At 42.0% G+C, this 23730-nt stretch overlaps 1 protein-coding gene across 1 annotated transcript in view; it reads right to left on the reverse strand.

The window, feature by feature from the left end:
• elp2 (elongator acetyltransferase complex subunit 2) overlaps nucleotides 1-23730 on the reverse strand; it is a 57465-nt gene that overhangs the window by 20160 nt on the left and 13575 nt on the right. Inside the window, exons 11-15 of the mRNA XM_062990703.1 lie at nucleotides 12038-12169; nucleotides 10630-10779; nucleotides 9237-9428; nucleotides 8783-8852; nucleotides 8582-8680 (exon numbers count right to left, since the gene is read on the reverse strand). Coding sequence (XP_062846773.1) covers nucleotides 8582-8680; nucleotides 8783-8852; nucleotides 9237-9428; nucleotides 10630-10779; nucleotides 12038-12169 — 643 coding nt within the window. The remainder of the gene's footprint in view (nucleotides 1-8581; nucleotides 8681-8782; nucleotides 8853-9236; nucleotides 9429-10629; nucleotides 10780-12037; nucleotides 12170-23730) is intronic.

Here is a 23730-nt window from a genome sequence, read left to right on the forward strand (position 1 = left end):
ATGGCTGTCACCCCAGAAGGAAGCCTCTTCTGAAGTCTCTACACAAGAAAGCCCCCAAACAGTTTGCTGAAGACATGTCAACAAAGGACATGGATTACTGGAACCATGTCCTATGGTCTGATGAGACCAAGATTAATTTGTTTGGTTCAGATGGTCTCAAGCATGTGTGGCGGCAATCAGGTGAGGAGTACAAAGATAAGTGTGTCATGCCTACAGTCAAGCATGGTGGTGGGAATGCCATGGTCTGGGGCTGCATGAGTGCAGCAGGTGTTGGGGAGTTACATTTCATTGAGGGACGCATGAACTCCAATATGTACTGTGAAATACTGAAGCAGAGCATGATCCCCTCCCTCCGGAAACTGGGTCGCAGGGCAGTGTTCCAGCATGATAATGACCCCAAACACACCTCTAAGACGACCACTGCTTTATTGAAGAGGCTGAGGGTAAAGGTGATGGACTGGCCAAGCATGTCTCCAGACCTAAACCCAATAGAACATCTTTGGGGCATCCTCAAGCGGAAGGTGGAGGAGCGCAAAGTCTCGAATATCCGCCAGCTCCGTGATGTCGTCATGGAGGAGTGGAAAAGCATTCCAGTGGCAACCTGTGAAGCTCTGGTAAACTCCATGCCCAGGAGAGTTAAGGCAGTTCTGGGAAATAATGGTGGCCACACAAAATATTGACACTTCAGGAACTTTCACTAAGGGGTGTACTCACTTTTGTTGCCGGTGGTTTAGACATTAATGGCTGTATATTGAGTTATTTTGAGGGAAGAATAAATTTACACTGTTATATAAGCTGCACACAGACTACTTTTCATTGTGTCAAAGTGTCATTTTGTCAGTGTTGTCCCATGAAAAGATATACTTAAATATCTGCAGAAATGTGAGGGGTGTACTCACTTTTGTGATACACTGTATATATATATATATATATTCGAGACTTTGCGCTCCTCCACCTTCCGCTTGAGGATGCCCCAAAGATGTTCTATTGGGTTTAGGTCTGGAGACATGCTTGGCCAGTCCATCACCTTTACCCTCAGCCTCTTCAATAAAGCAGTGGTCGTCTTAGAGGTGTGTTTGGGGTCATTATCATGCTGGAACACTGCCCTGCGACCCAGTTTCCGGAGGGAGGGGATCATGCTCTGCTTCAGTATTTCACAGTACATATTGGAGTTCATGCGTCCCTCAATGAAATGTAACTCCCCAACACCTGCTGCACTCATGCAGCCCCAGACCATGGCATTCCCACCACCATGCTTGACTGTAGGCATGACACACTTATCTTTGTACTCCTCACCTGATTGCCGCCACACATGCTTGAGACCATCTGAACCAAACAAATTAATCTTGGTCTCATCAGACCATAGGACATGGTTCCAGTAATCCATGTCCTTTGTTGACATGTCTTCAGCAAACTGTTTGCAGGCTTTCTTGTGTAGAGACTTCAGAAGAGGCTTCCTTCTGGGGTGACAGCCATGCAGACCAATTTGATGTAGTGTGCGGCGTATGGTCTGAGCACTGACAGGCTGACCCCCCACCTTTTCAATCTCTGCAGCAGTGCTGACAGCACTCCTGCGCCTATCTTTCAAAGACAGCAGTTGGATGTGACGCTGAGCACGTGCACTCAGCTTCTTTGGACGACCAACGCGAGGTCTGTTCTGAGTGGACCCTGCTCTTTTAAAACGCTGGATGATCTTGGCCACTGTGCTGCAGCTCAGTTTCAGGGTGTTGGCAATCTTCTTGTAGCCTTGGCCATCTTCATGTAGCGCAACAATTCGTCTTTTAAGATCCTCAGAGAGTTCTTTGCCATGAGGTGCCATGTTGGAACTTTCAGTGACCAGTATGAGAGAGTGTGAGAGCTGTACTACTAAATTGAACACACCTGCTCCCTATGCACACCTGAGACCTAGTAACACTAACAAATCACATGACATTTTGGAGGGAAAATGACAAGCAGTGCTCAATTTGGACATTTAGGGGTGTACTCACTTTTGTTGCCGGTGGTTTAGACATTAATGGCTGTATATTGAGTTATTTTGAGGGAAGAATAAATTTACACTGTTATATAAGCTGCACACAGACTACTTTTCATTGTGTCAGTGTCATTTTGTCAGTGTTGTCCCATGAAAAGATATACTTAAATATCTGCAGAAATGTGAGGGGTGTACTCACTTTTGTGATACACTGTGTATATACAGTATATATATATATATATATATATATATATATATATATATATATATATATATATATATATATATATATATACAGTGTATCACAAAAGTGAGTACACCCCTCACATTTCTGCAGATATTTAAGTATATCTTTTCATGGGACAACACTGACAAAATGACACTGACACAATGAAAAGTAGTCTGTGTGCAGCTTATATAACAGTGTAAATTTATTCTTCCCTCAAAATAACTCAATATACAGCCATTAATGTCTAAACCACCGGCAACAAAAGTGAGTACACCCCTTAGTGAAAGTTCCTGAAGTGTCAATATTTTGTGTGGCCACCATTATTTCCCAGAACTGCCTTAACTCTCCTGGGCATGGAGCTTACCAGAGCTTCACAGGTTGCCACTGGAATGCTTTTCCACTCCTCCATGACGACATCACGGAGCTGGTGGATATTCGAGACTTTGCACTCCTCCACCTTCCGCTTGAGGATGCCCCAAAGATGTTCTATTGGGTTTAGGTCTGGAGACATGCTTGGCCAGTCCATCACCTTTACCCTCAGCCTCTTCAATAAAGCAGTGGTCGTCTTAGAGGTGTGTTTGGGGTCATTATCATGCTGGAACACTGCCCTGCGACCCAGTTTCCGGAGGGAGGGGATCATGCTCTGCTTCAGTATTTCACAGTACATATTGGAGTTCATGTGTCCCTCAATGAAATGTAACTCCCCAACACCTGCTGCACTCATGCAGCCCCAGACCATGGCATTCCCACCACCATGCTTGATTGTAGGCATGACACACTTATCTTTGTACTCCTCACCTGATTGCTGCCACACATGCTTGAGACCATCTGAACCAAACAAATTAATCTTGGTCTCATCAGACCATAGGACATGGTTCCAGTAGTCCATGTCCTTTGTTGACATGTCTTCAGCAAACTGTTTGCGGGCTTTCTTGTGTAGAGACTTCAGAAGAGGCTTCCTTCTGGGGTGACAGCCATGCAGACCAATTTGATGTAGTGTGCGGCGTATGGTCTGAGCACTGACAGGCTGACCCCCCACCTTTTCAATCTCTGCAGCAATGCTGACAGCACTCCTGCGCCTATCTTTCAAAGACAGCAGTTGGATGTGACGCTGAGCACGTGCACTCAGGTTCTTTGGACGACCAACGCGAGGTCTGTTCTGAGTGGACCCTGCTCTTTTAAAACGCTGGATGATCTTGGCCACTGTGCTGCAGCTCAGTTTCAGGGTGTTGGCAATCTTCTTGTAGCCTTGGCCATCTTCATGTAGCGCAACAATTCGTCTTTTAAGATCCTCAGAGAGTTCTTTGCCATGAGGTGCCATGTTGGAACTTTCAGTGACCAGTATGAGGGAGTGTGAGAGCTGTACTACTAAATTGAACACACCTGCTCCCTATGCACACCTGAGACCTAGTAACACTAACAAATCACATGACATTTTGGAGGGAAAATGACAAGCAGTGCTCAATTTGGACATTTAGGGGTGTAGTCTCTTAGGGGTGTACTCACTTTTGTTGCCGGTGGTTTAGACATTAATGGCTGTATATTGAGTTATTTTGAGGGAAGAATAAATTTACACTGTTATATAAGCTGCACACAGACTACTTTTCATTGTGTCAAAGTGTCATTTTGTCAGTGTTGTCCCATGAAAAGATATACTTAAATATCTGCAGAAATGTGAGGGGTGTACTCACTTTTGTGATACACTGTATATATATTGTTTACGCATTTTCTCCTCTTTTTCTCCCTTTTAGTGCGTCCAGTTGCCCAATTGCATCATGTTTCCTCACCACCAATGCCGATCCTTGTTCTGATTGAGAAGAACGAAGCTAACCCACACCCTCCGACAAATGGGCAGCATGCTGTATGCATCTTATCACCTACACTTTGATGAGTGTAGTGCAGCTCAGCGTTGTGTACGGAGAGGACACACCCTGAGAGCACTCTTTTCTCATCTCTGTGCAGGCGCCATCAGTCAGCCAGCACAGCCAATCGTTGTTCATGTGGCCACTCAGGCTTAACCGATAGGCAGAGCTGAGATTCGATATCATGTATTCGAGATCCCAGCTCTGGTTCCAGCGTGTGTTTTTACCGCTGTGCCACCTGAGCTTCCTATGTGCATCAATGAGCCCTGGCCGCCCATGACCCTGTCGCCGGTTTACCACAGTTCCTTGGACCGCTTTAAATATATACTGACCACTGCAGACCTGGAGCACCCCACAAGAGCTGCAGTTTTGAAGACGCTCTGACTAAGTCATCTAGCCATCACAATTTGGCCCTTGTCAAACTCACTCAAATCCTTACGCTTGCCCATTTTTTCTGTTTCTAACACATCAACTCTGAGGATAAAATGTTCACTTGCTACCTAATATATCCCACCCACTAACAGGTGCCGTGACGAGGAGATAATCAGTGTTATTCACTTCACCTCTCAGTGGTCATAATGTTATGCCTAGTTGGTGTATTTATGTTTTCTGACTGCAGTATTTCACCTTGCATTAAGAGGTTATTAAAGATGACCAGTGTACTAAATGTACAGTACAGGCCAAAAGTTTGGACACACCTTCTCATTCAATGCGTTTTCTGTATTTTCATGACTATTTACATTGTAGATTCTCACTGAAGGCATCAAAACTATGAATGAACACATGTGGAGTTATGTACTTAACAAAAAAAGGTGAAATAACTGAAAACATGTTTTATATTCTAGTTTCTTCAAAATAGCCACCCTTTGCTCTGATTACTGCTTTGCACACTCTTGGCATTCTCTCAATGAGCTTCAAGAGGTAGTCACCTGAAATGGTTTTCAGGTGTGCCTTATCAGGGTTAATTAGTGGAATTTCTTGCTTTATCAATGGGGTTGGGACCATCAGTTGTGTTGTGCAGAAGACAGGTTACTACACAGCCGACAGCCCTATTGGACAACTGTTAAAATTCATATTATGGCAAGAACCAATCAGCTAACTAAAGAAAAACGAGTGGCCATCATTACTTTAAGAAATTAAGATCAGTCAGTCCGGAAAATTGCAAAAACTTTAAATGTGTCCCCAAGTGGAGTCACAAAAACCATCAAGCGCTACAGCGAAACTGGCACACACGAGGACCGACCCAGGAAAGGAAGACCAAGAGTCACCTCTGCTTCTCAGGACAAGTTCATCCGAGTCACCAGCCTCAGAAATCGCAAGTTAACAGCAGCTCAGATCACAGACCAGTTGAATGCCACACAGAGTTCTAGCAGCAGACCCATCTCTAGAACAACTGTTAAGAGGAGACTGCGCAAATCAGGCCTTCATGGTCAAATAGCTGCTAGGAAACCACTGCTAAGGAGAGGCAACAAGCAGAAGAGATTTTTTTGGGCCAAAAAACACAAGGAATGGACATTAGACCAGTGGAAATCTGTGCTTTGGTCTGATGAGTCCAAATTTGAGATCTTTGGTTCCAACCGCCGTGTCTTTGTGAGACGCAGAAAAGGTGAACGAATGGATTCCACATGCCTGGTTCCCACTGTGAAGCATGGAGGAGGAGCTGTGATGGTGTGGGGGTGTTTTGCTGGTGACACTGTTCCAGATGGGATTTATTCAAAATTGAAGGCACACTGAACCAGCATGGCTACCACAGCATCCTGCAGCGACATGCCATCCCATCTGGTTTGCGTTTAGTTGGACCATCATTTATTTTTCAACAGGACAATGACCCCAAACACACCTCCAGGCTGTGTAAGGGCTATTTGACCAAGAAGGAGAGTGATGGAGTGCTGCGGCAGATGACTTGGCCTCCACAGTCACCGGACCTGAACCCAATCGAGATGGTTTGGGGTGAGCTGGACCGCAGAGTGAAGGCAAAGGGGCCAACAAGTGCTAAACACCTCTGGGAACTCCTTCAAGACTGTTGGAAAACCATTTCAGGTGACTACCTCTTGAAGCTCATTGAGAGAATGCCAAGAGTGTGCAAAGCAGTAATCAGAGCAAAGGGTGGCTATTTTGAAGAAACTAGAATATAAAACATGTTTTCAGTTATTTCACCTTTTTTTGTTGAGTACATAACTCCACATGTGTTCATTCATAGTTTTGATGCCTTCAGTGAGAATCTACAATATAAATAGTCATGAAAATACAGAAAATGCATTGAATGAGAAGGTGTGTCCAAACTTTTGGCCTGTACTGTATTCATTAAGCTTTATCTTGATCTGAATAAGCGGCATGGTGGTTTAGTGGGTAGCACTGTCGCCTCACAGCAAGATGGTCCAGCGTTCGATTCCCAGGTGGAGCGGTCTAGGTCCTTTCTGTGTGGAGTTTGCATGTTCTCCCCGTGTCTCCGTCGGTTTCCTCCGACAGTCCAAAAACATGCAAGTGAGGTGAATTGGAGATACTAAATTGTCCATGACTGTGTTTGACATTAAACTTGTGTACTGATGAATCTTGTGTAACCAGTAACTACCGTTTCTGTCAATAATGTAACCAAAGTGTAAAACATGACGTTAAAATCCTAATAAATAATCTTAATCAGGATTATGGTGCCTGGAACAAGGAAAAAATACATTTTAGCCCGGGCACCAGTCCATCAAAGTGTGTAAAACATGACGTTAAAATCCTAATAAATAAATAAATAATCTTGATCTGGATTACAGTGCTTCTGGAGCCTGGCACAAGGTAAAAATACATTCTAGCCCGGGCACCAGTCCATCACTGGCTAGCACACATTTATTTTTAAACACACTTATAGCTAGAGGCGACTGTTTAGAGCAGCCAATTCACTTACATTCCAATTTTTACTCACATAGACACTGGAAGATAATCTTAAACTCTAAAATGACTACAAGCAAGGATCAAACCTAAGACTTTGGAGCTGTCTGGCACCTAAACTAGATGCTTTTGTTTTATAAACCTGATTATGAAGCTTATGATTATTACCAGCAGAGACTTAGTTTGGTGATTTGGATTCTGTTTTTGGATAACTGGCACAATGCCTATTGCTCACATGACACATGCGTTTTAACCAGCCTTATCTATTACAAATATTCAGAATTATCCTGTCATCCAAGCTATTATCTTCAAACTATTTTCTCCAACACCAGCATGTTGTACTCTTATTCCTGGCTGTTATTTTAAATATTAGCAGCAAATCTATTTTTCTATTCTTAATCCAAGACTAGAAATGCTTCATCACTCAATCACTGCAACGGGTGTCCAATTTAAGCTGAAAGCTACCTGCCATCCCATATTTCATTCAGCCCTGGTTTGTCATTTTCTTATAATCATTTCCTTTATGGCTTCTCCAGAAGGAGAGAGTGCACAAGCAAAGGGGAGAGCTAGAGAGAGGGAGAGCGAGAGAGAGAGCGAGAGAGAGAGAGAGAGAGAAGAGAGAGAGAGAGAGAGAGAGAGATTGTGTCACATTATTCTGTTAACAACTCCTGGTCTGCCTCATTGCACTCCTCATAGCCCACAGTCATCAATATTTTAACTTTGCAATTATATAAGCCTTCTTTCTAATTACAATTTCAAATTAAGCAGCTTTTTCAATCAAGCTGACATCGGCTGCCTGTTTGCCTAAAGCACGAAAGGGGTAAAACCCTCCTCCTACCATTAGCACACGCAAACCGGCACGCCGCACCTCCTCACATCATCTGTTCCCGTAATAACGGCTGTCTACAGCATCTAAGTCATACCACGGTAATACGGCTGAGCACAGGAGAGCAGTTCCTAATATTCCCTCATTATCCTTATCAAAAAACATTCGTATTTATTTTATGGCCAGTGAATCAGACCCACCGCGGCCCTGAATTGAATAAATTGGTGGTAAAACAGACAATGGATGAATGAATAAATGATCAGTAGGAAACAGGAATGCTAATGATAAACAAGTTAACTGACACAGAGGTCATTCTTTGATTAATGCGGTCATTTGAAAATACTGTATAATATAAATTAATTTCCAACTACTGTACATTGACTGCTAATAGTACAAATGTACTACACATTAAAATTACAAACGCTGAAGCGTTTGTATCAGCATGGAGTGCATGCATTTTTTTAATGATGTGGATGTTTTGCATCATGACCATATAAAGCATAAACCATAACTCGTTCCAAGTTTAGGTTCTGCTTATTGTGTTTAGGTGAATCTAATCTTACTGTTACTACGTTTACTACATTACCCTCTTTTTTTAAATAAAACTCCACACAGAAAGGACCCTGACCACTCCACCTGGTAATCCAACCCAGAACCATCTTGCTGTGAGGCGACAGTGCTACCCACTGAACCACCTTGCTTTAATTTGTAGAAATAGTGCATGTGATATGAACAAGCACTACAGGCATAAACAGCATGCAGTTAAAAGTAGCTGTAAACCAGCCAAGGTATAGTATGTGTAGTAAAATGTGCACCTGTTAGACTGAGAGGGTGGAAGTAAGACTCCTTGTATTGATCAGACACACTGTTGAAATCCTTCTCATCCTCCTGAGTCCCCTGAATCGTAAGATCACCTGTCAAACAGAGAATACCACTATCTTACTAAAGCAGAGGCAAGCGTACTTTTACAGGCCTTTTTAACTGAGTTGCACTACCAAATGTAATGTTCAGTGTACCTTGAAACACCGCCTTATTAGAGAGGCCAAGTGCCGGTATGCTGGCTCCTTCTGGTAAGCCTGCTGCATCCTGCCATCATGGGAAAACAATTAGCAGCTAAGTCTTTACATATTACCAATTACCAAACTGTGCCATCTTGATCAGGTCAATTATAAACTTAACTCTTATGTTTATCCTACACTTGTGTTACACTCACCAAGCACTACAACCTAAACTGTGTATGACAAACATTGTAAGTATACAATTACAGATGGTTAAAAAAATGCCATTTAAGTTCATTTTGAACAGCTGACGCTTTGTTTTTGAACTGAGAGCTCAGACTGCTAACTTGGGTGTGGTGGCAAGACGGAAATTTTTTCCTATAAAGAAAACCATCCAAGCCTGGCTACATTTACCTACATCAAGTCAATTCAAGCTGACACTGTGCAAAAATAAACAACTCTACAAACTTACATGTGAGGCTAAGAGTTCCTTTAAAGGGAAGCCTGCTATGTTGGCAAAGTTCTCCACAAAGTTTCGTGGAGCCCCGAACACCCGCAGCACCTTCTCATCTGCTCCAGACACGAACTGGAAGCGGCCCACCATGGCCAGGCACTGCAGGTCATAGCCATGAATCTGAGGCCTGGAGATCTCATGCCAGGTGACCTGCAAACACACGCACAGAACACGGGGTGATTCGGTCAGATGTTATAAACACAAACAACATTGTGCAGACCAAAAATGCATTACTATACTAAAGAGAACAGCATTTTGAGATTATTATGTCTACAAATACAGCTGAAGTCATATAAAAATTAAGTTTTAATCACTAAACGTATTTGAATTCAACATAGTTGGAAAGTGGAAGAATCTGATTGACTCTGATAGCTAGACGATTGGGTAAACCGCAGGTCTTGTGGGGGTGTTCCTGGCATGCAGGGGTTTGTGCTTAAAGACCAAAGACGATCGGGAAACCAGGGACAGGGCTATGGGAGCCCCACTAATGCACATGGGAAGCAAAGGCTGGTCTGATCCCACAGAAGAGCTACTGTAGCTGAAAAAGTGCTGAAAAAGTACAAACTGCTAAAAAAAGTTTATGCTGGCTGAGATAAAAAGGTGTCAAAACACAGTGCATCAAGGCTTACTGCATATCTGCCAGTCCTGACCCCTGCTCACTGCTGAAAGCACAATGGACATTTGAGCATCAGAACTAGACTTTGAAACAATATTAGAAGGTGGGCTGGTCTGATAAATTATGTTTCATTTTACATTATGTGGATGGTTGAGTACAGGTGCATGCACTACGAGAAGAAAGCAAACCAGCAGAGGTAGTGTGATATTCTGGACAATGTTCTAGTGGGAAATCTTGGGTCCTGGCATTTATGGCATTTAACAGACACTTTATCCAAAGCAACCTAGAATTGCATTTATGTGGATGTTTGACACATAGCATCTACTTAAACGTTGACAAACTAATCACTCCCCTATATGGCAACAGTATTCTCTAATGGCAGGTGCCTCTTTCAGGAGGATGATGCACCCTGCACCACTGCAAAAACTGTCCAGGAATGGTTTGAGGAACATGACAAAGGGTTGAAGATGTTGACTTTTTCTCAATCCGATTGAGAATATCTAGAATGTGCTGGACAAACAAGTCTAATCCATGAAGGCCCCACCTTGCAACTTTCAGGACTTAAAAGATGCTGCTAAAGTATTGGTGCCAGATACCTCAGGACACCTTATGAAGTCTATGCCTTGATGAGTAGAACTTTGGCGGTATAAGGGGGGCATACACTATTTTTTTTATAAAACCTGCGACAATAAAGTGCATAACCATTTCTATTGGATTGCTGCAGATGGTTCATACCTGTGAGCATTCTTTCCTCCTCCATGGTGCAAACAGCCTGGTGGTCTGGTCTGAGCCAACACTGAGAAGAAACTCTCCCTTTGGGTCCCAGCTTAGATCCTGCACAGCATTAAAGTGGCCTGACACCACCACTGCGGGACTCCACTCTCCCTGCACACAACACCAAACCTAACACAGTTAGTTTTTCGAAACACCACTTAACCCATTTATACCGTTTTATGTTTTTATTAGATCACATCTATTAGTGCATTTGTGGACATGTAGAACAATTTTGCACATTTCACATTATTTAAGAAAAATCAATGTAAGATTAATCTCTGATGAGTCCAATTATCAGATTTAACATAATTGTCTAATGGTTTGACAGACCATGAGAGGCCTATAAGCCAACCTTGAAATTTGGTTGAGGATTGATGATGATCTAAAGGAGCTTCAACAAGACGGGTGTCAGGTAGACTTGTCTCTGCGAAGGATGCATTGATTCAAGCCACCTACAAAGTTATCTTGGAAGAAAACCTTCTTCTTCTGCTCAGACAATGTTCACCGATTCTGATTCTGTTTTATCCCCCGATGGAACAATGCTCCATACCACATAGCCAAGTCAATGAAGGTGTGGAAGGAGGACCACCAGATCAAAATCCTGACATGGCCAGCCCAATCTCCAGACCTTAACCCTGTTAAGAACCTCTGGGGTTGTGATTGAAAAGCAAGGTTATTCCACTAAATATTGTTCTCTGAACCCTTCTTCTGAATTTAAATAGAGAATCAGCTGTTGGAAATTAAATTAACTGAAAGCAATCATCAAACAAGGAGTTCATTGTCTGTTATTGATTAATCTGTTTAACATACATACATACATTAAATTTAATACATAGTATTAATCCTTCATATCACATCAGTATGAGAACTTGATGGTTAAAAATGGATGAACATGGTCCCTTATAACATGAGCCAATAAATGTGTTCCATTTATTTGAAGTTTGAAATGCATAAAAATGTGAACAGTGTTACGGTTTATGTGTTTTTTTTTTCTAAATATACTGTACATGAATTAAATGCTGTGCAACAATATAATTTTTCATAAGTTTTTTTAAATGTTATTGGAATTAATTATATTTATAAAAAACAATGATTAATCAAAAAAATGTATTGACATTATTTAAAATTCACAATAATTGCATATGGATTGCATATGGAAATGGATTAGCCCCCGGTCCAGTTTGTATTCCTGTCATGTGAATGAATCAATAAGTCACGCTTTGCAAAAGACAGAGATAAGTGGTTTACGTGCATCAATGCAGAGGTATAAATCAACCTCTCCAAAGTAAAGTCAGGGGAAGTGAGCCCTGTTTAATAGATGAACTCTTGATGAAGTGACTTTAGGATTGATGGATGTGATTTGGCTCACATGCAAGCTTTGGTCTCTGTGCCAGAGGTGCAATGCTCCATGAAAGGCATGAGCCAGAATTGTTGATCCATCGGGGCTCATCTGACAGCCGTAGAAGCCCAGCGTGTTTCCTCCCACCTCACCGACACGCACCTGGAAAGACAGACGAAAACAGAAGGTGATTTTTAAAAGCCCTCTGACTCCCACAGTAGATATCATGCTATGTAGTATAAGCATGAACATTCTGCTATGGTTGTAATTTCGGACCTTAATAGCTCAAGTGCCAACCCTTGGGGCCACTTTTCTAGAGTGGTCAGAAAGTCAATAAACAGCAAAATCTTTTAGGCCTCTATCATTTCAAGTGGTGTCTTACAAGCAAGCTTGAAGCGCTCAGGTTGAACAAACAGGCAGGTTGCAGAAATCCATCACAGAAAATCAACTCAAGAGTCTGCAGATTTACTCCTATCTGTGGCCAATTATGGAGGCAGGAATGCTTTCTGCACTGCCCTTGTATGGCTTATGGGAGTGAATGGGCAGTGAATGACCAGCCTCTTGGCCACACATAAATCTGCTTGTCATGAAGGCCATTCATTACAAGCCAAGGATCCCAGCCAATCAGTGCATACGTCTACAGCTGTGCTTCGTTGTCGTTTAACCATGTATATCAAGGAACAGTACAAAGTCCACAAATAAATAAATCATACACAATTATGCATATTAAGGGGATTAAGGGAAAGAAAAGTCTGTAAGCTTATTTCAAGCAAGTTAATGTTATTATGTACATGGTCACTCTGAACCATGTCACATTAAACATATGAAGACTTTGATCCAAAAAGAACTGGGACGGAAATAGCCTTGGTAGTATCTATTTATTTATCAATTAGATTTTTAATGTCATGTTTTACATTCTTTGGTTAGATTCATGACAGGACAGGTAATTACTGGTTACACAGGATTCATCAGTTCAAGTCTTTTAATGTCAAACACAGTCATGGACAATTTCGTCTCTCCAATTCACCTCACTTGCATGTTTTTGGACTGTGGGAGGAAACCAAAGCTCCTGGAGGAAACCCACACAGACACGTGGAGAACAAGCAAACTCCACACAAAAAGGACCCAGACTGCTCCACCTGGGGATCGAACCCAGGACCTCTTGCTGTGAGGCGACACTGCTACCCACTAAGCCACCGTGCTGTCCCTTGGTAGTAAGACCAGTAAATCAGAATACAAGTCAATCCAATCTCCTTTGACCTGGCAGAGCTTTAAATACCAAAGTGTTTTATTTTTTCCCTAGCAGGAAACAGTAATATAGAAAGAGCAGCTCTGTCTGGCCAGGGTCTCAGATGCTTAATGCCACGTGAGCATTTTAGATTAATAGAGGACAGCAATTAAGCTGCAGAGAAACCGGCATCACATAAAACAAGATAATGAATCATGATCGGGCTATTATAACTAACCTGGCTCCAATTGTATTCATTTCAGCACATTAGCAAAATCTAGTACAGATTGATTGAGATCATTTGCATTTAGGAACAATGCTCAATACAAAAACTGGGCAGGTTCCATAATTAGGTTAGACTATTCATTCAATAGGGTGTTTTAGGTGTTGATCCTTCTAAATAGAATAGCTTTATAAAAATGCAGTCAGTAGACTTGATAAATGACCATGACTGCATAACAGGATGGATGCCACAGCCGCACAGAGCCTCCCCCACGTTTAGTAATCCTGCTGTCGCATTAATTGAGACAGGCTATTGTTATACTGATCACAGTTGTACATCATTCTTCTAAACATGTTGTGATTGTCACCTTTTACAAAGAATCTAAAGACACCTGTTTAAAACCAGCCCGAAATAGCATGCAATAACATAGAGACGTGTCAAATTAAAGGGAAAAAATTAAGTCTCTTAGTAAGGCCAACTCAAGCACATAATACCTTTAATGTGCCTGGGCAAATCCCATTCCTAAACCATAAGCATTAATGTGAAGTTTTGTGTGGCCAAATACGAGGGATCTTCAAAAAGTTTCTGTACTTAAATTTTTTTGTCGGAAACGGTGAGGGCGGGAGAAGTAGTAACTGGTCATGTCTAAGAGACTGAGAGAGAGTTTATAGTTCCATCTGATTTTCACCTTTTTGGACCAGTCAGAGAAAGCTTTAAGGGGAAGATGATTTTCATGTGATGATGTGAGAGCAGGATTCGGGCACGGATGTTGGATTAGAAGACTTGGCTGCCAATCACATTCCAATTCATCCTAACTTAATTTTGCAGGTGTGGAGATTCTCCACACCAAAGCACATGTCTTTTAGGACACAGGCACGTTAAAACAGAAAAAGGCATCCCCAAAACCAGAGAATGAAAAGTAGTTAAGTTTTACTGATTTATTTTATACCTTAAATTATACACCTGTTAGCAATGAGTGTGGCTGAAACATCTCAACCTTTAACAAGGAGGGATGTTCACATACTTTTTGCGATATACTGTTTTCTTTTATTTGGTGTTTAGATGATGGGACATGCAGAGCACTCGTCAGGCCAAACCTGTGACACCCAACCCCTACAAAATTATACACTGGTGTATATACAGAGAGGCTACAAATAAATCACTGATTACACTGGTTACACAAGATTTATAAGTTCAAGTCTTTAATGTCAAACACAGTCATGGATCATTTTGTATCTCCAATTCACCTCACTTGCGTGTCTTCAGACTGTGGGAGGCAACCAGAGCTCCCGGAGGAAACCCACACAGACACAGAGAGAACATGCAAACTGCACAGAAAGGACCCGGACCGCTCCACCTGAGAATTGAACCCAGGACCTTCTTGGTGTGAGGAGACAGTGCTACCCATTGAGCCACCGTGCCACCCCAAATCATTAGTGTTGTGTTTTATGGCATGTACGGTATAAACCAAGAGTATGAGACTGGCATGAATGCCTAACAAAAGGGTAGCACCATGTTAATGCTTTTTTAAGATGGCATTAACATGGTGCCAGGGGTCAATAATTAATTTCATAAGTAAGATAAGATGTTTTCATCAAAACATCATTCCATATCAATAGTAGGCACTTTAACACCACTGCGATGCCATTTTAAGGTCAATCATAAGGCAAGCTGGAACTAATAAGGACAATAAAGTGTGCCTTTCAGTTTGACTGGCATGGACCTAAGTGTGCAATTCTAAAGAAACACAACATTAAACAGATTGATTTTGCTGCTAATTTATCAGGCCCTGTAAACTAACCGTCTGATCACTCTTGTTTAGGGAGTGAACAATGTGCCTCTGCAGCATAATACACGTGCCTCTACCATCACAGAATGACGCAAGAAATCTACTCGGATCAAATGGAAAAAAAGTAACTGTGGAACAAGATTTGATTTGATTAGCTTGTAACCATAATCATAGAGTCAGCGATTAGCCAAGATATGGGCCTAGCTGTGCCCAGTGCTGTCTCATTGTGTGGATAAAGCTCTTTACCAGCCTCTCATCACCTCTCTACTTTGATCAATCATGGGTAATAATCCATTAGCATGTAGATAATGACTCAGCAGTGACAGGTCCTGGGTATGGTCCCGTCTCACCAAGCTACAGCGCCAACTGCCAGCGTGACTTATTAGCAGGATCTATTTTACTCAGCAGTCCGTCTGGCCACCCCACTGCTAGCCAGCTCTCAACTAAATTTGTTCAAATAGGCTAATCATTATGGAGGATGCTCTGCTTTTTAAATGTGTTAATTAGCCGGACTAAATGCTGGCCATTTACTGCTCAGTGGCATTCTCACAGGTAGGCCCTGCACGTGGTTCGTTTATATAGAACAAAAACAGATTTATAAGCTGTAAGTAGTTCATAGTAAAATAATAAAAATGTGCCTTATGCTAAAAAATAGCATTTATAATTATTGTTGTTTGTCAGAAGACATTTTGTTAAAGGGCAGACGATTAGGCAAACCTAATCTCAGCTTTTAAGCAGTCCAGCTGTGGGTGAAATGTTGAAAATGGCTAATTGGAAAGAGAAAGAGAACAGTGGCTGTGGGTGAGAACAGACTCTTGCTGCTTTCTGAAGCAGGGAAACTTGACAGATCAAAGGCTCATTGTCAGTGCACAACTTAGTTTATATATAACATGTTCTTTCCCAAAATACAGAATGTGTAGAGGTTAGAAAAAAAAAAAAAGTGATGACAACGTAAGCCAACCACCACTCACATCAAACTACTGCATCTTAAAAACTGAAATTTTGATACGGCACTGCTCTGAGCGCTGCACTGTGATTCCTGCTCAAAGCTAAAAGATCATAAGGTAGCTGGATGTATTGATTACGCATAGATTCATGACAATCAACAAGATCTGTTGCGACTGACGGCTGCACTAGGTTATCTAAGGTGTTTCCACTCAGCTTTAGGGGGACGTCACATATCACTGTCATCAGCTTTCTTCCAGAACTAAGTGACCTCAACCTCTTCCCAGAAAGCTTGTGTTCCAAAAGGTGAGAAGTACAAGCAGATGTGCTTTGGTTAACAGCAAGGATGAAGCACAGCAGACGATCAGGCTTTAGTTCTATCATGCACTTGCACTATTTGCTTATCCAGCTGTGCCCACAAGACCGTCATGGCTTAAATAAAGGAGAGCCAGAGGACACGTTGATAGAGGACGGAAGGTAGGACGGTAACCTTGTTGAGAAGCCAGAGCCAGGAAGCAGGTGTGACTGAAGTGGTGCCAGAAAATGACTAAGAAGACTGTGGCTAAGAAATGACTGTGCAAATGTATTCAGTGCAGTAGTTGTATAACATACTGTACAATGTATGAACAGTATAAAATTCTCTTAATAAATACTGCCATACTGGTATTTTTACATTTCTTACACTCAAAAGTATATGGACAACCTTTCTACCCTTGCTAGACCAACTGCTAACAGGTACATAATCAGCCACTGAATCTCGATGGACAAACACTGGCAGATAGATTGGGTACTGAAATGCTCAGTGAATTTCAACGTGGCACTGTTTGGGATACCACCTGTCCAACAGGTCTCATATGCAATAGTATGTCCTGCTAGAATAGCAACAAAGAATTGTAAGGACTATAAGTATAAGCAAGATATGTCTAAAATAAACAAGAACTTAACAGTAGGCTAAAGAAGCTCAAGTCACAAGGCTGTCATAACTTTTTTATTATGACAAAGCAAGTATTATTTATTTACTTATTTATTAGGATTTTAATGTCACACACTTTGGTTACATTCATGACAGGACAGTTAATTGCTGGTTACACAAGATTCATTAGTTCAAGTTTAATGTCAAACACAGTCATGGATAATTTTGTATCTCCAATTCACCTCACTTGCATGTCTTTGGACTGTGGTAGAAACCCACGCAGACACGGGAAGAACATGCAAACTCCACAGAGAAAGGACTGGACCACTCCACCTGGGAATTGAACCCAGGACCTTTTTGCTTTGGGGTGACAGTGCTACCCCATCGAGTCACCGGACCAGCGCCTAAAGCAAGTAAAAAATAATCTGTACCTGGTTACAAAGGACTACTGAGTTTCAGACTGCCTCTGGAAGCAACATTGGCCCAAACACCTGTAAGGAGCTTCATGGATTGGATTTTCATGACCAGCAGGTTGTAGCAATAGGTATTATGATCAGAAGTATTATTTAGGAATTAAAAAATTGTGTCATGGTAGTACTAACAAAACATCCTGTTATTCCAAAATACCACATTAATTTTCATTTGTTTATTTGCTGTATCATTCAACTGATAAAGACTTCATTTAAAGCAAAATATAGATCGGCATTAAAGTTTAGAGGTATAACCACGGCCAGCCAATGTCTGAACTGTGTATAAACCACTGTCATATTATAAAGCCATATATAAAGGCATGTGTGTGGCCTACAAAACTGAGTTTTGGCCACTGTTGCGGCCCAGCTGATGGTAAATGGTAAATAATAACTTTTGTATAAACATTAAAAATAAGCAGCATTTCCTGTGTATTTTTTACTGTAAGAGACTTTAAAAAGTATATTCTTTGTTTTTAAGTCAGGTATGTAAATTAAAAGAACCATTTAGATAATCACTGAAAGACGGTGCCATTAGCCAATAAGCTGTAACACTTGCGATTTAGCAAGTGCTTATATTTTAAAGAGGGAACACTGTGTGCATGAATGCTGTCTACAGGCTCATAAACTATACATCCTGTTTTTCAGGTCTAATAACACCTCCATGTTCACTAAATAGGCTTTAGTAGTTGGCACGGTGTAATGCAGTCAAATAGGATGCCGCCAAATTACAATATAGAAGAACATTTCCATCGAAATTGTTTAATAAAAAGCCATTAAAATATCTACGTATTAGATTGGATTAGATTTGGCATTAGTCATTGTGCAGAGTACAAGAACAGAGTCAATGAAATGCAGCAGCATCTAACCAGAAGTGCAAGATAGACATTATTTACATATATTACAGTTAAAGTGCAGAAGTGACCAGATAAATGAAATGAGGAGACATAAGTTAAAGAATATTAAACAGATAATGCTGATTGTACAGTGTGTAGACCAGTAAATAATTACAAAAATGGTTAAATGAATGGTTAATGAATGAGAATAAATAAAGTAGAGTAATAAGTATAGCAGATGTATGCAGTATATACATTATTGCTTGTGCTGGTGTAAATACTGCAATAGTGCCATGTGCAAATTTGCAAATACTGACGGTATATACACTGATCAGCCATAGCATTAAAACCACCTCCTTGTTTCTACAATCACTGTCTATTTTATCAGCTCCACTTACCATATAGAAGCACTTTGTAGTTCTACAATTACTGACTGTAGTCCATCTGTTTCTCTGCATATCTTTTTAGCCTGTTTTCACCCTGTTCTTTAATGGTCAGGACCCCCACAGGACCACCACAGAGCAGGTATTTTTTGGGTGGTGGATCATTCTCAGCCCTGCAGTTACACTGACATGGTGGTGGTGAGTTAGTGTGTGTTGTGCTGGTATGAGTGAATAAGACACAGCAGCACTGCTGGACTTTTTAAACACCTCACTTTCACTGCTGGACTGAGAGTAGTCCACCAACCAAAAATATCCAGCCAACAGCGCCCCGTGGGCAGCGTCCTGTGACCACTGATGAAGGTCTAGAAGATGACCAACTCAAACAGCAGCAATAGACGAGCGATCATCTCTGACTTGACATCTACAAGGTGGACCAACTAGGTAGGAGTGTCTAATTGAGTGGACAGTGAGTGGACACGGTATTTAAAAACTCCAGCAGCGCTGCTGTGTCTGATCCACTCATACCAGCACAACACACACTAACACACCATCATCATGTCAGTGTCACTGCAGTGCTCAGAATGATCCATCACCCAAATAATACCTACACTGAAGAACAGGGTGAAAGGGGGCTAAAAAAGCATGCAGAGAAACAGACGGACTACAGTCATTAATTGTAGAACTACAAATGCTCCTATAAGTGGAGCTGATAAAATGGACAGTGAGTGTAGAAACAAGAAGGTGGTTTTAATGTTATGGCTGATCAGTGTACATTATTGTTTGTGCTGGTGTAAATAGTGCAATAGTGCCATGTGCAAATTTGCTAATACTGACGGTATATACAGTGTATCACAAAAGTGAGTACACCCCTCACATTTCTGCAGATATTTAAGTATATCTTTTCATGGGACAACACTGACAAAATGACACTTTGACACAATTAAAAGTAGTCTGTGTGCAGCTTATATAACAGTGTAAATTTATTCTTCCCTCAAAATAACTCAATACACAGCCATTAATGTCTAAACCACCGGCAACAAAAGTGAGTACACCCCTAAGAGACTACACCCCTAAATGTCCAAATTGAGCACTGCTTGTCATTTTCCCTGCAAAATGTCATGTGATTTGTTAGTGTTACTAGGTCTCAGGTGTGCATAGGGAGCAGGTGTGTTCAATTTAGTAGTACAGCTCTCACACTCTCTCATACTGGTCACTGAAAGTTCCAACATGGCACCTCATGGCAAAGAACTCTCTGAGGATCTTAAAAGACGAATTGTTGCGCTACATGAAGATGGCCAAGGCTACAAGAAGATTGCCAACACCCTGAAACTGAGCTGCAGCACAGTGGCCAAGATCATCCAGCGTTTTAAAAGAGCAGGGTCCACTCAGAACAGACCTCGCGTTGGTCGTCCAAAGAAGCTGAGTGCACGTGCTCAGCGTCACATCCACCTGCTGTCTTTGACAGATAGGCGCAGGAGTGCTGTCAGCATTGCTGCAGAGATTGAAAAGGTGGGGGGTCAGCCTGTCAGTGCTCAGACCATACGCCGCACACTACATCAAATTGGTCTGCATGGCTGTCACCCCAGAAGGAAGCCTCTTCTGAAGTCTCTACACAAGAAAGCCCGCAAACAGTTTGCTGAAGACATGTCAACAAAGGACATGGATTACTGGAACCATGTCCTATGGTCTGATGAGACCAAGATTAATTTGTTTGGTTCAGATGGTCTCAAGCATGTGTGGCGGCAATCAGGTGAGGAGTACAAAGATAAGTGTGTCATGCCTACAGTCAAGCATGGTGGTGGGAATGCCATGGTCTGGGGCTGCATGAGTGCAGCAGGTGTTGGGGAGTTACATTTCATTGAGGGACACATGAACTCCAATATGTACTGTGAAATACTGAGCAGAGCATGATCCCTTCCCTCCGGAAACTGGGTCGCAGGTCAGTGTTCCAGCATGATAATGACCCCAAACACACCTCTAAGACGACCACTGCTTTATTGAAGAGGCTGAGGGTAAAGGTGATGGACTGGCCAAGCATGTCTCCAGACCTAAACCCAATAGAACATCTTTGGGGCATCCTCAAGCGGAAGGTGGAGGAGCGCAAAGTCTCGAATATCCGCCAGCTCCGTGATGTCGTCATGGAGGAGTGGAAAAGCATTCCAGTGGCAACCTGTGAAGCTCTGGTAAACTCCATGCCCAGGAGAGTTAAGGCAGTTCTGGGAAATAATGGTGGCCACACAAAATATTGACACTTCAGGAACTTTCACTAAGGGGTGTACTCACTTTTGTTGCCGGTGGTTTAGACATTAATGGCTGTATATTGAGTTATTTTGAGGGAAGAATAAATTTACACTGTTATATAAGCTGCACACAGACTACTTTTCATTGTGTCAAAGTGTCATTTTGTCAGTGTTGTCCCATGAAAAGATATACTGAAATATCTGCAGAAATGTGAGGGGTGTACTCACTTTTGTGATACACTGTATATATATATATATATATATATATATACAGTGGGGGAAATAAGTATTTGATCCCCTGCTGATTTTGTAAGTTTACCCCCTTACAAAGACTTGAACAGTCTATCATTTTTATGGAAGGTTTATTTTAACAGAGAGAGACAGAATATCAACAAAAAATCCAGAAAAAAAAACATTAAATAAAGGTTATAAATTAATTTGTATTTAATTAAGGGAAATAAGTATTTGATCCCCTACCAACCAGCAAGAATTCTGACCCCCACAGACCGGTTATGTGCCCTTGAGGCACACAAATTAGTCCTGTCCCTGTATAAAAGACACCTGTCACAGAATCAGTTTCTTCCATTCAAATCTCTCAACCACCATGGGCAAGACCAAAGAGCTATCAAAGGACGTCAGGGACAAGATTGTAGACCTGCACAAGGCTGGAATGGGCTACAAGACCATTAGCAAGAAGCTTGGTGAGAAAGAGACCACTGTTGGTGCGATAATTCGAAAATGGAAGAAATACAAGATCACAGTCAATCACCCTCACTCTGGAGCTCCATGCAAGATCTCACCTGGTGGGGTAAGAATGATTCTGAGAAAGGTGAGGTCAGCCCAGAATTACACGGGAGGAGCTTGTCAATGATCTCAAGGGAGCTGGGAGCAGAGAAATGCTGGATATGACCCCAAGAACACCATCCCCACTGGGCATTTCTTTGCCTCCAAACACGGCGAGTGGAGTTGATGCCAAAGAGCTCAATTTTGGTCTCATCTGACCATATCACATTCTCCCAAGCTTTCTCTGAATCATTCAAGTGTTCATTGGCAAACTTCAGACGGGCCTGTACATGAGCCTTCTTGAGCAAAGGGACTTTGCGGGCACTGCAGGATCTCAATCCATTACGGTGAAGTGTGTTACTAATGGTTTTCTTGGTGACTGCGCTCCCAGCTCCCTTGAGATCATTGACAAGCTCCTCCTGTGTAATTCTGGACTGACCTCACCTTTCTCAGAATCATTCTTACCCCACCAGGTGAGATCTTGCATGGAGCTCCAGAGTGAGGGTGATTGACTGTGATCTTGTATTTCTTCCATTTTCGAATTATCGCACCAACAGTGGTCTCTTTCTCACCAAGCTTCTTGCTGATGGTCTTGTAGCCCATTCCAGCCTTGTGCAGGTCTACAATCTTGTCCCTGACGTCCTTTGATAGCTCTTTGGTCTTGCCCATGGTGGTCGAGAGATTTGAACGGAAGAAACTGATTCTGTTACAGGTGTCTTTTATACGGGGACAGGACTAATATGTGTGCCTCATGGGCACATAACCGGTCTGTGGGGGTCAGAATTCTTGCTGGTTGGTAGGGGATCAAATACTTATTTCCCTTAATTAAATACAAATTAATTTATAACTTTTATTTAATGGTTTTTTTCTGGATTTTTTGTTGATATTCTGTCTCACGCTGTTAAAATAAACCTTCCATAAAAATGATAGACTGTTCAAGTCTTTGTAAGGGGGTAAACTTACAAAATCAGCAAGGGATCAAATACTTATTTCCCCCACTGCATACAGTGTATCACAAAAGTGAGTACACCCCTCACATTTCTGCAAATATTTCATTATATCTTTTCATGGGACAACACTATAAACATGAAACTTGGATATAACTTAGAGTAGTCAGTGTACAGCTTGTATAGCAGTGTAGATTTACTGTCTTCTGAAAATAACTCAACACACAGCCATTAATGTCTAAATAGCTGGCAACATAAGTGAGTACACCCCACAGTGAACATGTCCAAATTGTGCCCAAATGTGTCGTTGTCCCTCCCTGGTGTCATGTGTTAAGGTCCCAGGTGTAAATGGGGAGCAGGGCTGTTAAATTTGGTGTTTTGGGTACAATTCTCTCATACTGGCCACTGGATATTCAACATGGCACCTCATGGCAAAGAACTCTCTGAGGATGTGAGAAATAGAATTGTTGCTCTCCACAAAGATGGCCTGGGCTATAAGAAGATTGCTAACACCCTGAAACTGAGCTACAGCATGGTGGCCAAGGTCATACAGCGGTTTTCCAGGACAGGTTCCACTCGGAACAGGCTTCGCCAGGGTCGACCAAAGAAGTTGAGTCCACGTGTTCGGCGTCATATCCAGAGGTTGGCTTTAAAAAATAGACACATGAGTGCTGCCAGCATTGCTGCAGAGGTTGAAGACGTGGGAGGTCAGCCTGTCAGTGCTCAGACCATACGCAACATACTGCATCAACTCGGTCTGCATGGTCGTCATCCCAGAAGGAAGCTGACGCACAAGAAAGCCCGCAAACAGTTTGCTGAAGACAAGCAGTCCAAGAACATGGATTACTGGAATGCCCTGTGGTCTGACGAGACCAAGATAAACTTGTTTGGCTCAGATGGTGTCCAGCATGTGTGGCGGCGCCCTGGTGAGAAGTACCAAGACAACTGTATCTTGCCTACAGTCAAGCA

This window comes from Trichomycterus rosablanca, chromosome 2 (genome assembly GCF_030014385.1).
Source record: "Trichomycterus rosablanca isolate fTriRos1 chromosome 2, fTriRos1.hap1, whole genome shotgun sequence".
NCBI classification, from domain to species: Eukaryota; Metazoa; Chordata; class Actinopteri; order Siluriformes; family Trichomycteridae; genus Trichomycterus; species Trichomycterus rosablanca.